Source organism: Pristiophorus japonicus, chromosome 24 (genome assembly GCF_044704955.1).
Source record: "Pristiophorus japonicus isolate sPriJap1 chromosome 24, sPriJap1.hap1, whole genome shotgun sequence".
Lineage (NCBI taxonomy): Eukaryota > Metazoa > Chordata > Chondrichthyes > Pristiophoridae > Pristiophorus > Pristiophorus japonicus.
Genome location: NC_092000.1, coordinates 27,483,508 through 27,499,719, shown reverse-complemented (window position 1 = coordinate 27,499,719; position 16,212 = coordinate 27,483,508). Strand labels below are relative to the sequence as shown.

Below are 16,212 nucleotides of genomic sequence, written 5' to 3'. Positions count from 1 at the left end.
TTAAGGTGGTGCTTACTTTTGTGAAAACCATTTGCTCTCTTGTGAAAATCAACTGACAACAGCTGTAAATTGTTCTTATTAGAATATATTATTCTTATTACCATGGAGAAAAAAAATGCCAGTGGCGTGGCGAAAAAAAAAGAAAAGAGAATCAGTAGAAGCTTTGAAAAAGGAAATGAATAAAATGCGAAATTGTCAAGTTTCTTCACTGCCACTATTACCAGTACGAGCTTTAATACTACACAAGTATCGACAGTAACATCGATAGAATCCACAACCTGTAACATCCTCGTCTTTACCAAAACATCATTATTTAAATGGAGAAAGATTGCAAAGTGCCGCAGTACAGCGGGACCTGGGGGTCACTTGTACATGAAACACAAAAGGATAGTATGCAGGTACAGCAAGTGATCAGGAAGGCCAATGGTATCTTGGCCTTTATTGCTAAGGGGATGGAGTATAAAAGCAGGGAAGTTTTGCTACAGCTATATAGGGTATTGGTGAGGCCACACCTGGAATACTGCGTGCAGTTTTGGTTTCCATATTTACAAAAGGATATACTTGCTTTGGAGGATGTTCAGAGAAGGTTCATTCGGTTGATTCCGGGGATGAGGGGGTTGACTTATGAGGAAAGCTTGAGTAGGTTGGGCCTCTACTCATTGGAATTCAGAAGAATGAGAGGTGATCTTATCGAAATGTATTAGATTGTTAGGGAGCTTGACAAGGTGGATGCAGAGAGGATGTTTCCATTGATGGGAGAGACTAGAACTAGAGGGCACGATCTTAGAATAAGGGACTGCCCATTTAAAACAGAGATGAGGAGGCATTTCTTCTCTAAGAGGGTTGTTAATCTGTGGAATTCGCTGCCTCAGAGAGCTGTGGAAGCTGGGACATTGAATACATTTAAGACAGAAATAGACAGTTTCTTAAACGATAAAGGGTTATGGGGAGCGGGCGGGGAAGTGGAGCTGAGTCCTTGATCGGATCAGCCATGATCATATTAAATGACGGAGCAGGCTCGAGGGGCCGTATGGCCCACTCCTGTTCCTATTTCTTATGTTCGTATGTTCTTAAACAGAAAATGCAGATTTAAAAGATCAAGAAAAAAACACAGACAAATCGCATCTATCTCCGTGCATCGCTAATGTCGAAAATCGAAACTAGGACGTAGAATTGGAAAATTTAATGAATAAAGAAAATGCAACTGATATTGCAACTATATACCCAGAAAAGCTAACAACGGATATGAAGAGATTCGTGCTGGACCATGCATCTTGCAGACCTAAAGGCCTGTTTCCAAAAAATGATAAAAAAGGTCATTTTGAGAAACATATTACCTAACAGTGAATAAGTTGGGTCTAAAATGGAGAGGGTGTGGTTATTGGATGCAGTTTACTGTGAGCCTTGTTGGCTGTTTTCACTGACTTCAGAAAATTCTAGATGGACCAAAGGAATTAACGATTGGCAAAATTTATCCCAGGAATTTAAAGTTCACGAAGCAAGTTCTTCACACGCAGAAGTGTCATATCAAGGAAATTTGGAAGGCAAACAAACGCTTGGATAAAGATTTAGAAAAGCAAATCAGACAAGAGCACAATTTTTGGCGTAAAGTTTTGGAGCGGCTCATCAAAATAACGCTAAAATGATCAAAAAGTGCAATTGCTTTCAGAGGACATCGAGTTCTATGTTTGCATTGGGGCTCCCTTCCTCTAGTTACGCCACTGCCTATGATGACGATGTGGGAGCCTGCTGTGCGCAAATTGGCTGCCGCGTTTCCCACATTACAACACTCGGAAAGTACTTCATTGGCTGTAAAGCGCTTTGAGACGTCCGGCAGTCGTGAAAGGCGCTACAGAAACGCAAATCCTTCTTTCTCAGGGGAGGGTCGGGAGATGCGGCAGCCGGACAGCAGGGGGCAGCCGTGCTTTCAGAAGCATTTCGGCTCCCTGTACGAGGACGGCACCTTCCCTTTAAAGACGCTTAAAGGCAGCGGGTGGGGAGCCCAGCCTGCGGGATTGCGGCTGTCCCGGTTTTGCGGGCAACGCGAGTCTGCCCTCGCCCCAAAGTTGGTGCCAGTGATTCAGACACTGGAGGCTGAGGGGAATGAGAAGAATGCAGAGCTCTCGGGAGAGGAAAAGCGCCTTGCATTAACTCAGAGCTTTGAGGAAGTGCTGCTCTCAAACTTTGCAGAAGTGCTCCAGGTGAATTCAACTTTTTTTTTGGAGACAACCCAAACACTCTCACAGGTTCGGGGCTGCACTTCTGTTCCAGAAAGAAGCCGCGACTAATACAAAAAAATGAAAGTGACAAAAGTTTTGGCAAGTTTTGGCAGGTGTTTGGGTGGAGCTGGGGGCTGCAATGCCCCTTAACTCTTTTCAAAAAACGAAAGCAAGGCTCTTTTAGTAAATGTGGAACTGCCGAGCTCAGGTGAGAGTGTGCAGCTATTTCATCATCATATAGGCTCCGAAGACATGACGAACTTGGAGAAGGAGACGCTGCGATAAGTGGGAGGAACATTCAATGAATCTGGGACTTAGGGTCCAGCTGTTCCCTGCCTGAGGACGCTATCTCTGGAAGTGCTTCTTCTCCACCCCCTCTCTGCGGCTGATGTACCTCTGTGTCCGTCCCTTGCATTGGAGACGTGTGCGAGGCCATGGATGGCAGCTTGGTGAAGACTCCCGTTGCCGATCAGCCGCCCTCGGGGGCTTGGGAGCCACGTGGTCATTCCCCCGGCCCGGGGACATCGCAGCTAACGGAGGCGGTCCGGGACTTTGCACATGCTCTGGGTCAGTTTAAGGACGTCCTCCCCATTCAAGGTAGGTGCTGCAGCGATCAACCCGTGCAGTCACTCATTCCCACAGCGTCATTTCCACTGAGGTGTAACATTGATCTTGAAATGTTGCTACAGTGTCCATTTCAACTGTGGAAAACACCCGGCTGAACAGTAATAGAGTGACAGGCCTGTACCCACCACTACTGTATCCCAGTGTTATACAGTGACAGACCTGTACCCCCAGTACTGTACCCTAGTGTTATACAGTGACAGACCTGTACCCACCAGTACTGTACCCTAGTGTTATACAGTGACAGACCTGTACCCACCAGTACTGTACCCCAGTGTTATAGAGTGACAGGCCTGTACCCACCACTACTGTACCCTAGTGTTATACAGTGACAGACCTGTACCCACCACTACTGCACCCCAGTGTTATACAGTGACAGACCTGTACCCAGCAGTACTGTACCCCAGTGTTATACAGTGACAGACCTGTACCCACCACTACTGTACCCCAGTGTTACACAGTGACAGGCCTGTACCCACCACTACTGTACCCTAGTGTTATACAGTGACAGACCTGTACCCACCACTACTGCACCCCAGTGTTATACAGTGACAGACCTGTACCCAGCAGTACTGTACCCCAGTGTTATACAGTGACAGACCTGTACCCACCACTACTGCACCCCAGTGTTATAGAGTGACAGGCCTGTACCCACCAGTACTGTACCCCAGTGTTATACAGTGACACTCCTGTACCCAGCAGTACTGTACCCCAGTGTTATACAGTGACAGACCTGTACCCAGCAGTACTGTACCCCAGTGTTATACAGTGACAGACCTGTACCCACCAGCACCGTACCCCAGTGTTATACAGTGACACTCCTGTACCCAGCAGTACTGTACGCCAGTGTTATACAGTGACAGACCTGTACCCACCAGTACTGTACCCCAGTGTTATACAGCGACAGACCTGTACCTACCAGTAATGTACCCCAGTGTTATACAGCGACATAGAAACATAGAAAATAGGTGCAGGAGTAGGCCATTCGGTCCTTCGAGCCTGCACCGCCATTCAATGAGTTCATGGCTGAACATGCAACTTCAGTACCCCATTCCTGCTTTCTCGCCATACCCCTTGATCCCCCCCCTAGTAGTAAGGACTACATCTAACTCCTTTTTGAATATATTTAGTGAATTGGCCTCAACAACTTTCTGTGGTAGAGAATTCCACAAGTCACCACTCTGTGGGTGAAGAAGTTTCTCCTCATCTCGGTCCTAAATGGCTTACCCCTTATCCTTAGACTGTGACCCCTGGTTCTGGACTTCCCCAACATTGGAAACATTCTTCCTGCATCTAACCTGTCTAAACTCATCAGAATTTTAAACGTTTCTATGAGATCCCCTCTCATTCTTCTGAACTCCAGTGAATACAAGCCCAGTTGATCCAGTCTTTCTTGATATGTCAGTCCCGCCATCCCGGGAATCAGTCTGGTGAACCTTCGCTGCACTCCCTCAATAGCAAGAATGTCCTTCCTCAAGTTAGGAGACCAAAACTGTACACAATACTCCAGGTGTGGCCTCACCAAGGCCCTGTACAACTGTTGTAACACCTCCCTGCCCCTGTACTCAAATCCCCTCGCTATGAAGGCCAACATGCCATTTGCTTTCTTAACCGCCTGCTGTACCTGCATGCCAACCTTCAATGACTGATGTACCATGACACCCAGGTCTCGTTGCACTTCCCCTTTTTCTAATCTGTCACCATTCAGATAATAGTCTGTCATAGAAACATAGAAAATAGGTGCAGGAGTAGGCCATTCGGCCCTTCGAGCCTGCACCGCCATTCAATGAGTTCATGGCTGAATATGCAACTTCAGTACCCCACTCCTGCTTTCTCGCCAATTCCTCAAGTCGCTGGAGAAATACCACCAGCGATGTCTCCCCAAGATCTTCCAACAGTCGGGATAACTGGGTCATTTTCCGGTTGACAAACCGTGACTAGTGGGGTGCCACAGGGTTCAGTGCTGGGACCCCAACTATTTACAATCGATATAAACTTGGAAGAAGGGACTGAGTGTAATGTAGCCAAGTTTGCTGACGATACAAAGATGGGAGGAAAAGCAAAGTGTGAGGAGAACACAAAAAATCTGCAAAAGGATATAGACAGGCTAAGTGAGTGGGCAAAAATCTGGCAGATGGAGTATAATGTGGGAAAGTGTGAGGTCATGCACTTTGGCAGAACAAATAAAAAAGAAAATTATATTTTAAATGGAGAAAGATTGCAAAGTGCTGCAGTACAGTGGGACCTGGGGGTACTTGTGCATGAAACACAAAAGGTTAGTATGCAGGTACAGCAAGTGATCAGGAAGGCCAATGGTATCTTGGCCTTTAATGCAAAGGGGATGGAGTATAAAAGCAGAGAAGTCTTGCTACAGTTATACAGGGTATTGGTGAGGCCACACCTGGAATACTGCGTGCAGTTTTGGTTTCCATATTTACGAAAGGATATACTTGCTTTGGAGGCTGTTCAGAGAAGGTTCACTCGGTTGATTCCGGGGACGAGGGGGTTGACTTATGAGAAAAGGTTGAGTAGGTTGGGCCTCTACTTATTGGAATTCAGAAGAATGAGAGGTGATCTTATCGAAACGTACAAGATTATAAGGGGGCTTGACAAAGTGGATGCAGAGAGGATGGGGGAGACTAGAACTAGGGGGCATGATCTTAGAATAAGGGACCGCCCATTTAAAACTGAGATGAGGAGGAATTTCTTCTCTCAGAGGGTTGTAATTCTGTGAAATTCTCTGCCCCGGAGAGCTGTGGAGGCTTGGACATTGAATACATTTAAGGTGGAGATAGACAGATTTTTGAGCGATAAGGAAGTGAAGGGTTATGGGGAGCGGGCGGGGAAGTGGAGCTGAGTCCATGATCGGATCAGCCATGGTCGTGTTAAATGGTGTAACAGGCTCGAGGTGCCGAATGGCCGACTCCTGCTCCTATTTCTTATGGTCTTATATGGGCACAAATTGTTGAAGGTGGCAGGGCAGGTTGAGAAAGCGGTTTTTAAAAGTTTACGGGATCCAGGGCCTCATAATTAGAGGCACAGAGTACAAAAGCGAGGAAATTATGATGAACCTGTATAAAACACGGGTTCGGCCTCAACTGCAGTATTTTAGGGAGAATGTAAAGGCCTTGGAGAAGGTTGCAGAGGGAGATGACCAGAATGGTCCCGGGGGGCGAGGGGAGACTGGAGAAGCCTGGGAGCAGAGAAGGTTGAGAGGAAATTTGATCACGGTGTTCAATAACAAGAGGGGCACAGAGTAGATAGAGAGAAACTGTTCCCATTGGTGGAAGGGTCGGGTCCCAGAGGACACAGATTTAAGGTGATTGGCAGAAGAACCAAAGGCGACACAAGGAAAAACCTTTTTACACAGCGAGTGGTTAGGATCTGGAATGCACGGCCTGAGAGGGTGGTGGAGGCAGATTCAATCGTGGCTTTCAAAAGGGAGTTGGATAAGTCCCTGAAGGAACAGAATCTGTAGGGCCACGGGGAAAGGGCGGGGGGAGTGGGACTGGCTGAGGTGTTCCTGCAGACTGTCGGCACGGGCTCAATGGGCCGAATGGCCTCCTGTGTGTGACCGGGGAGTGTATACATGGGCTGTGGGAGAGTGAATGGGTGTGTACAGACAGTGATAGGGGAGTGTGTACATGGGCTGTATGAGAGAGAATGGGTGTGTACACTCAGTGACAGGGGAGTGTGTACATGGGCTGTGGGAAAGTGAATGGGTGTGTACAGTCAGTGATAGGGGAGTGTGTACATGGGCTGTGGGAGAATGAATGTCTCTCTGTTTTAAACCTCACATTTATCCACATTATACTTCATCTGCCATGCATTTGCCCACTCACCTAACCTATCCAAGTCACTCTGCAGCTTATAGCATCCTCCTCGCAGCTCACACTGCCACCCAACTTAGTGTCATCTGCAAATTTGGAGATACTACATTTAATCCCCTCGTCTAAATCATTAATGTACAAAGTAAACAGCTGGGGCCCCAGCACAGAACCTTGCGGTACCCCACTAGTCACTGCCTGCCATTCTGAAAAGTACCCATTTACTCCGACTCTTTGCTTCCTGTCTGCCAACCAGTTCTCAATCCACGTCAGCACACTACCCCCAATCCCATGTGCTTTAACTTTGCACATTAATCTCTTGTGTGAGACCTTGTCGAAAGCCTTCTGAAAGTCCAAATACATCACATCAACTGGTTCTCCCTTGTCCACTCTACTGGAAACATCCTCAAAAAAATTCCAGAAGATTTGCCAAGCATGATTTCCCTTTCACAAATCCATGCTGACTTGGACCTATCATGTCACCTCTTTCCAAATGCGCTGCTATGACATCCTTAATAATTGATTCCATCATTTTACCCACTACCGATGTCAGGCTGACCAGTCTTTAATTCCCTGTTTTCTCTCTCCCTCCTTTTTTAAAAAGTGGGGTTACATTGGCTACCCTCCACTCCATAGGAACTGATCCAGAGTCTATGGAATGTTGGAAAATGACTGTCAATGCATCCGCTATTTCCAAGGCCACCTCCTTAAGTACTCTGGGATGCAGTCCATCAGGCCCTGGGGATTTATCGGCCTTCGATCTCATCAATTTCCCCAACACAATTTCCCGACTAAAGGATTTTCCTCAGTTCCTTCTTCTTACTAGACCCTCTGACCCCTTTTATATCCGGAAGGTTGTTTGTGTCCTCCTTAGTGAATACCGAACCAAAGTACTTGTTCAAACACCAGTACCCACCAGTACTGTACCCCAGTGTTATACAGTGACAGTACTGTACCCCAGTGTTATACAGTCACAGACTTGTACCCACCAGTACTGTACCCCAGTGTTGTACAGTGACAGACTTGTACCCACCAGTATTGTACCCCAAGTGTTATAGAAACATAGAAACATAGAAAATAGGTGCAGGAGCAGGCCATTCAGCCCTTCTAGCCTGCACCGCCAGTCAATGAGTTCATGGCTGAACATGAAACTTTAGTACCCCCTTCCTGCTTTCTCGCCATACCCCTTGATCCCCCGAGTAGTAAGGACTTCATCTAACTCCCTTTTGAATATATTTAGTGAATTGGCCTCAACGACTTTCTGTGGTAGAGAATTCCACAGGTTCACCACTCTCTGGGTGAAGAAGTTTCTCCTCATCTCGGTCCTAAATGGCTTACCCCTTATCCTTAGACTGTGACCCCTGGTTCTGGACTTGCCCAACATTGGGAACATTCTTCCTGCATCCAACCTGTCCAAACCTGTCAGAATTTTAAACGTTTCTATGAGGTCCCCTCTCACTCTTCTGAACTCCAGTGAATACAAGCCCAGTTGATCCAGTCTTTCTTGATATGTCAGTCCCACCAACCCGGGAATCAGTCTGGTGAATCTTCGCTGCACTCCCTCAATAGCAAGAATGTGCTTCCTCAAGTTAGGAGACCAAAACTGTACACAATACTCCAGGTGTGGCCTCACCAAGGCCCTGTACAACTGTTGTAACACCTCCCTGCCCCTGCACTCAAATCCCCTCGCTATGAAGGCCAACATGCCATTTGCTTTCTTAACTGCCTGCTGTACCTGCATGCCAACCTTCAATGACTGATGTACCATGACACCCAGGTCTCGTTGCACCTTCCCTTTTCCTAATCTGTCACCATTCAGATAATAGTCTGTCTCTCTGTTTTTACCACCAAAGTGGATAACCTCACATTTATCCACATTATACTTCATCTGCCATGCATTTGCCCACTCACTTAACCTATCCAAGTCACTCTGCAGCCTCATAGCATCCTCCTCGCAGCTCACACTGCCACCCAACTTAGTGTCATCCGCAAATTTGGAGATACTACATTTAATCCCTTCGTCTAAATCATTAATGTACAATGTAAACAGCTGGGGCCCCAGCACAGAACCTTGTGATACCCCACTAGTCACTGCCTGCCATTCTGAAAAGTACCCATTTACTCCTACTCTTTGCTTCCTGTCTGACAACCAGTTCTCAATCCACGTCAGCACACTACCCCCAATCGCATGTGCTTTAACTTTGCACATTAATCTCTTGTGTGGGACCTTGTCGAAAGCCTTCTGAAAGTCCAAATATACCACATCAACTGGTTCTCCTTTGTCCACTTTACTGGAAACATCCTCAAAAAATTCCAGAAGATTTGTCAAGCATGATTTCCCTTTCACAAATCCATGCTGACTTGGACCTATCATGTCACCATTTTCCAAATGCGCTGCTATGACATCCTTAATAATTGATTCCATCATTTTACCCACTACTGAGGTCAGGCTGACCGGTCTATAATTCCCTGTTTTCTCTCCCTCCTTTTTTTAAAAAGTGGGGTTACATTGGCTACCCTCCACTCGATAGGAACTGATCCAGAGTCAATGGAATGTTGGAAAATGACTGTCAATGCATCCGCTATTTCCAAGGCCACCTCCTTAAGTACTCTGGGATGCAGTCCATCAGGCCCTGGGGATTTATCGGCCTTCGATCTCATCAATTTCCCCAACACAATTTCCCGACTAAAGGATTTCCCTCAGTTCCTTCTCCTTACTAGACCCTCTGACCCCTTTTATATCCGGAAGATTGTTTGTGTCCTCCTTAGTGAATACTGAACCAAAGTACTTGTTCAATTGGTCTGCCATTTCTTTGTTCCCTGTTATGACTTCCCCTGATTCTGACTGCAGGGGACCTACGTTTGTCTTTACTAACCTTTTTCTCTTTACATACCTATAGAAACTTTTGCAATCCGCCTTAATGTTCCCTGCAAGCTTCTTCTCGTACTCCATTTTCCCTGCCCTAATCAAACCCTTTGTCCTCCTCTGCTGAGTTCTAAATTTCTCCCAGTCCCCAGGTTCGCTGCTATTTCTGGCCAATTTGTATGCCACTTCCTTGGCTTTAATACTATCCCTGATTTCCCTAGATAGCCACGGTTGAGCCACCTTCCCTTTTTTATTTTTACGCCAGACAGGAATGTACAATTGTTGTAATTCATCCATGCGGTCTCTAAATGTCTGCCATTGCCCATCCACAGTCAACCCCTTAAGTATCATTCGCCAATCTATCCTAGCCAATTCACGCCTCATACCTTCAAAGTTATCCTTCTTTAAGTTCTGGACCATGGTCTCTGAATTAACTGTTTCATTCTCCATCCTAATGCAGAATTCCACCATATTATGGTCACTCTTTCCCAAGGGGCCTCGCACAATGAGATTGCTAATTAATCCTCTCTCATTACACAACACCCAGTCTAATGGCCTCCCCCCTAGTTGTACAGCGACAGACGTGTATCCAGCAGTACTGTACCCCATTGTTATACAGTGACAGACCTGTACACACCAGTTCTGTACACCAGTGTTATGCAGTGACAGACCTGTACACACCAGTACTGTACCCCTGTGTTACATACTGACCGACCTGTACCCACCAGTACTGTACCCCATTGTTATACAGTGACAGACCTGTACCCACCAGTACTGTACCCCAGTGTTATACAGTGACAGACCTGTACCCACCAGTATTGTACCCCAGTATTATACAGCCACAGACCTGTATCCAGCAGTACTGTACCCAAGTGTTAGACATTGACAGACCTGTACCCACCAGTACTGTACCCCAGTGATATACAGTGACAGACCTGTACCCACCAGTACGGTGTGAGGCACGGAATCTAAAATGTCACTGAAATTGTCTAATTATAATTTTGAAGCATCATTATCACAACTGAACATCTGGAAACTCTTTATTTTAGACTAAGTGTTGCGGTAAATGATGTCATACAGACTGATCAACACTGGAGGGCGGATCTAGCAAACGCTGCTTTAATTGACTTCTAGGAACCTGCAACTGGTCCATCAATGGCCCGTACCATTAACTATATATCTCTGGTCCATCAATGGCCCGTACCATTAACTATATATCTCTGGTCCATCAATGGCCCGTACCATTAACTATATACCTCTGGTCCATCAATGGCCTGTACCATTAACGATATACCTCTGGTCCATCAATGGCCCGTACCATTAACGATATACCTCTGGTCCATCAATGGCCCGTACCATTAACTATATACCTCTGGTCCATCAATGGCCCGTACCATTAATTATATATCTCTGGTCCATCAATGGCCTGTACCATTAACTATATATCTCTGGTCCATCAATGGCCTGTACCATTAACTATATATCTCTGGTCCATCAATGGCCCGTACCATTAACTATATATCTCTGGTCCATCAATGGCCTGTACCATTAACTATATATCTCTGGTCCATCAATGGCCCGTACCATTAACTATATACCTCTGGTCCATCAATGGCCCGTACCATTAAGTATATACCTCTGGTCCACCATTAACCCGATATCTGTGCTCCATCAGTGGCCTGTACCATTAACCCGATATCTGTGCTCCATCAGTGGCCTGTACCATTAACCCGATATCTGTGAATCTTTGAGCAACAAGGGCTAAGTACAAACTGCAGGCGACTGACATGAGTTGCTTTTACTGTATTTCATTTTTCCCATTTTTACTGCACTTTTCAGCACATTTTGTTTTGTCACCTCCAGCCGAGATTATTCCCGAGCTCCCCTGGCCGGCCTCCCATCTTCTCCCCTCTGTAAACCTCGAGCTCATCCCAAACTCAGCTGCCGGTGTCCTAACTCGCAGCAAGTCCCGCTCACCCATCACCCCCTGTGCTCGCTGACCTACCTCGGCTCCAGCAATGCCTCGAATCCTTGTGCGATCTCGCTCCTCCCTATCTCTGTGACCCCAGGATACCTGCGCTCCTCCAGCACTGGGCTTTTGTGTATTCCATCGGCCCGCCATCAACGGCCGTGCCATCAGATGCCAAGGCCCCAAGCTCTGGAACTGCCTCTCTAAACCGCTCCGCCTCTTTCTGCACCTTTAAGGCTCCTTAAAACCTACCTCTTTGGCCAAGCTCATCGGTCCTAATGTCTCCTTGTGTGGCTCGGTGTCAGTGTTTGTATACGCGCCCATGAAGTGCCTAGGGTCGATTTATATCAAAGACGCTATATAAATGCAAGTTGTTGATTGATTGCCCCACCAGTAGGGGAGGGGGTTTATCCATGAAGGAGAGCAATTCTAATGAGCAGCTCTCCATTGTTCCCCCCCCAGTTATTTATTTATTCATTCACGGGATGTGGGCGTCGCTGGCAAGGCCAGCATTTATTGCCCATCCCTAATTGCCCTCGATAAGGTGGTGGTGAGCCGCCGCCTTGAACCGCTGAAGTCCGTGTGGTGAAGGTGTTCCCACAGTGCTGACTTTGGTACAACTGAGTGTCTCGCTGGGCCATTTCAGAGGGCAGTTAAGAGTCAACCACATTGTTGTGGGTCTGGCGTCACATATAGGCCCAGACAGGAGAGCAATGACACTGAAGAGGGATGTCATCAAGGTCCAGGTCGGTGATTGGAGCGTGGGCAGGTACAGCAGGAGCAGCGAGGTCGGGGCGAAGGAGTGGCGAGAGATTGTAGAGGGACGTGATCAGGGCCCAGGAGAGGCGCAAGTTCGGGGGCCTAGCAGAGGCGAGGGCTCAGGGGCAGCACAGGCCAGCCCACACTGCGATATGTGTGCACACTAGGTCCGTGCAGCAGAGCAGGTCTCGAGTCGTCCTGGTTAATCCTTGCCACTGGACCAAGACCTAGCTCTGTCGAGCCCGTGTGGTGGCTGGTGTGCAACGGCCACCCCACGTTTAAAAAAAATCCACGCACAGGCATCTTCCACCCTTCAGGATTTAGTTCGGGACCTGGAATATATAAATATATATATATATTTTTTATTTATATATATATATAGTATATATATATATATATATATATATATTTCTCTCTTTTTCTCTCTTTCTCTCTTTTTCTTTCTCGCTATCTCTCGCTGTCTCGCTCTCTTTTCTCTCGCTGTCTCTCTCTTTTCTCTCTCTCTCTCTCCTCTCTCTCTCCTCTCTCTCTCCTCTCTCTCTCCTCTCTCTCTCCTCTCTCTCTCTCTCTCTCTCTCTCTCTCTCTCGCTGTCTCTCTCTCCTCGCTCGCTCTCCGCTCTCTCTCCGCTCTCTCTCCCTCTCGCTGTCTCTCCCTCTCTCTCTCCATCTCTCCGCGCTCTCTCCCTCTCTCCTCTCTCTCTCTGTCTCCGCAGTATTACTGCAGGGAGAGGCGCTGGTACAGTGGATCTGCTCTGGGGCCTCATATCACACCATGTAGCGTCTGACCCAGTGTGGGGCCAAGCGGAGCCGGGGGGCAAGGCCTGTACTTGCCCTCCTCCCCCGTGTGCTGGAACCCACCCGCGAGGAGCGAGAACTGGCGGGGCTGGAGACAGACCACCAAACTCCGCCTGTTACTGTCCACACCTCCTGTTATCCCCATCAATAAATATTCCACAGCTCGGGCCACCGGGGTTGTCTCCGGTGTATTTCCCTTCCCGCCTCCCTCCAGCCTTTTCCAGACGGACGTGCTCGGATGTACTTCCAGCTCACGCTCTGCTACCTTGGCCAAGTGCCCAGGCCGTGAGTGTCGGAAGGGGAGGCACATCACCCTGTCCTCGCCCAATACCCACTCTCCACGAGACACTAGATAGGGATAAGGAGAAGGACACTCGGCCGATTTTACGCGCACCCCTCCCCCCAGGGGCTCGTAGACTGGTTGTAGCATCCGCCCCCTCCCCGCGATCCACTGCTCAGTGGGCAGCACACTCGCCTCTGAGTCAGAAGGTTGTGGGTTCAAGTCCCACTCCAAAGACGTGAGCACAAAAATCTAGGCTGACACTCCCAGTGCACTGCTGAGGTAGCGCTGCACTGTCGGAGGTGCCGTTTTTCGGATGAGAAACGAAAAACGGCACCTCCGAGGTCCTGTCTGCTTTCTCAGGTGGACGTAAAAGATCCCGCGGCACTATTTTGAAGAAGAGCAGGGGAGTTGTCCCCGGTGTCCTGGGGCCAATATTTATCCCTCAATCAACATAACAAAAACAGATTATCTGGTCATTATCACATTGCTGTGTGTGGGAGCTTGCTGTGCGCAAATTGGCTGCTGCGTTTCCCACATTACAACAGTGACTGCATTCCAAAAGTATTTTACTGACTGTAAAGTACTTTGAGCTATCCGGTGGTCGTGAAAGACACTATATAAATGCAAGTCTTTGTTCCCTCCCTCCCTTCCTCCCTCCCTTCCTCCCTCCCTTCCTCCCTCCCTTCCTCCCTCCCTTCCTCCCTCCCTTCCTCCCTCCCTTCCTCCCTTCCTCCCTTCCTCCCTCCCTTCCTCCCTCCCTTCCTCCCTCCCTCCCTCCCTCCCTCCCTCCCTCCCTCCTTCCCTCCTTCCCTCCTTCCCTCCTTCCCTCCTTCCCTCCTTCCCTCCTTCCCTCCTTCCCTCCTTCCCTCCTTCCCTCCCTCCCTCCCTCCTTCAATCCTTCCCTCCCTCCCTCCTTCAATCTTTCCCTCCATCCTTCCCTCCATCCCTCCTTCCCTCCCTCCCTCCTTCAATCCTTCTCTCCCTCCCTCCCTTACTCTCCCTCTCTCCCTTCCCCTCCCTCCCTTCCCCTCCCTCCCTTCCCCTCCCTCCCTTCCCCTCCATCCCTCCATCCCTCCATCCCTCCATCCCTCCATCCCTCCATCCCTCCATCCCTCCATCCCTCTGAGTGAATTGGGGAGGGGAGGTTGGGGAGACAAGTTCCCGGGAAGCTCGATGCGTGTGACGGGTGATGCCATCGGGTCGGGTTGGTGCCCACGGGAGGAGCGGGTGTTCCCGTGCTGCCTGCGCGGTACCCACTTTGCTGGGGCGCCCCCCTCCCTCCAAATTGCGCCCCGCTCCCCCCCACCCTCGCACATTCCCCCACCCCCCCCCAACTTCCCGCACCATGCCCCACCCCCACGCTGCCCTCCACTGCCCCCCACCGCCCTCTGCACCCCCCACCCCTCAGCCTCAGCCCCCGCAACGCGCCCCCCCCCCCTGCTGCCCCCTCACCCCCGTGCCGCCTCTCACTGCCCCCACCCCACACTCTGCACCGCCTCCCCTTGACCAACAGGTGGGACTTTCTCTTGCAGCCGATGCCCCTGTGGACCAGGAGCGGATGTTGGAGAGGCTGACAGCCATGCTGCTGGCTCTGGATCTCATCATCGGACGCTACCCCTCGCTTAATCCCAACAACTCGCTGGTGGAGGCTGCTGCCGCGGTGGCGAATATGGTGCATGGTAAGAAACCTTGTTTCCCACTGAAATGTGTCTGTTCATGGGTTCTTTGCTTAAGAGTCCATAGTAACACATTGCGATTAAGAACTAGTTGGTTGATTAGCAAAAGGTTTAACAATCACACTATACATTACCAGTTCATCCACCAGGCTCACAGCCACCTGCCTCATCGTGGATCCCCCGAACCCAACTGGCTGGGGTTTTATTGAGTTTTGTGAACATCACGTAACTGGCTAAGCCACTCACATTGCAACAGCTCTACAACTATTTTAAAGCAGGACATTAAATCAAGTGCCCCCTTTTTGGCAAGGGCACTAGGACCCACACATTTCCAAATAAACTATTACAGAAACTTAAATCAAATTAAAATTTGGTTGCCGGGGGTGATGATGCACACCAGTACCTCCAGTGCCCATCTCACGCGACAGCTCTCCAAACCCTGAGCATCCTCACTACGCCGTGCTGCAGTGAGAGGGCTGAGCTTTATATGGGCCATGCAAACTGTGGGCCTCCTACAGGCTGCAATCCCCAGCGATCCCTTGGCCTGAGAACATGAAAACTTGGTGGGCCCCTGCAGTCTGCTCCTGAAATGGAGCAGGGAATGCACACCGTTAGCTCAGAGCTGCAGCTTCTACACGATATCCCAGCCGTGGCTCAGTGGTCAGCACTCTCCCTCTTGTCAGAAGGTTGTGGGTTCAAGTCCCACTCCAGGGACTTGAGCACACAATCCAGGCTGATGCTCCCAGTGCTGAGGGAGCGCCGCACTGTCGACGGTACCATTTTTCAGATGAAATGTTAAACCAAAACCTTGTCTACCTGTCCAGGCGGATGTAAAAGATCCTCCGTCTCTCTCTCTCTCAGTCCCCCTCTCTCTGTTTTCCCCCCCCGCGCCCCCCATCACCCGCCACCTCTCGGTCCGTCACTCTCCCCCCGTCTCTCTCTCTCCCCCCCCGTCTCTCTCTCTTCCCCCCTCCGTCTCTCTCTCTCTCCCTCTCCCCCCTCCGTCTCTCCGTCTCTCTCTCTCCCTCTCCCCCCTCCGTCTCTCTCTCTCCCTCTCCCCCCTCCGTCTCTCTCTCTCCCTCTCCCCCCTCCGTCTCTCTCTCTCCCTCTCCCCCCTCCGTCTCTCTCTCTCCCTCTCCCCCCTCCGTCTCTCTCTCTCCCACTCCCCCCCTCCATCTCTCTCTCTCCCTCTCC

At 49.3% G+C, this 16,212-nt stretch overlaps 1 protein-coding gene across 2 annotated transcripts in view; it reads left to right on the top strand.

Moving 5' to 3' along the window:
• Positions 1-1,974: 1,974 nt before the first annotated feature.
• Positions 1,975-16,212, top strand: part of gmip (GEM interacting protein) — a 152,983-nt gene continuing 138,745 nt past the window's right edge. For both annotated transcript variants that reach the window (XM_070867365.1, XM_070867364.1), the window contains exons 1-2: positions 1,975-2,816; positions 14,875-15,021. In XM_070867365.1, the coding sequence (XP_070723466.1) occupies positions 2,654-2,816; positions 14,875-15,021 (310 nt within the window). In that variant the 5' untranslated portion in view covers positions 1,975-2,653. The remainder of the gene's footprint in view (positions 2,817-14,874; positions 15,022-16,212) is intronic.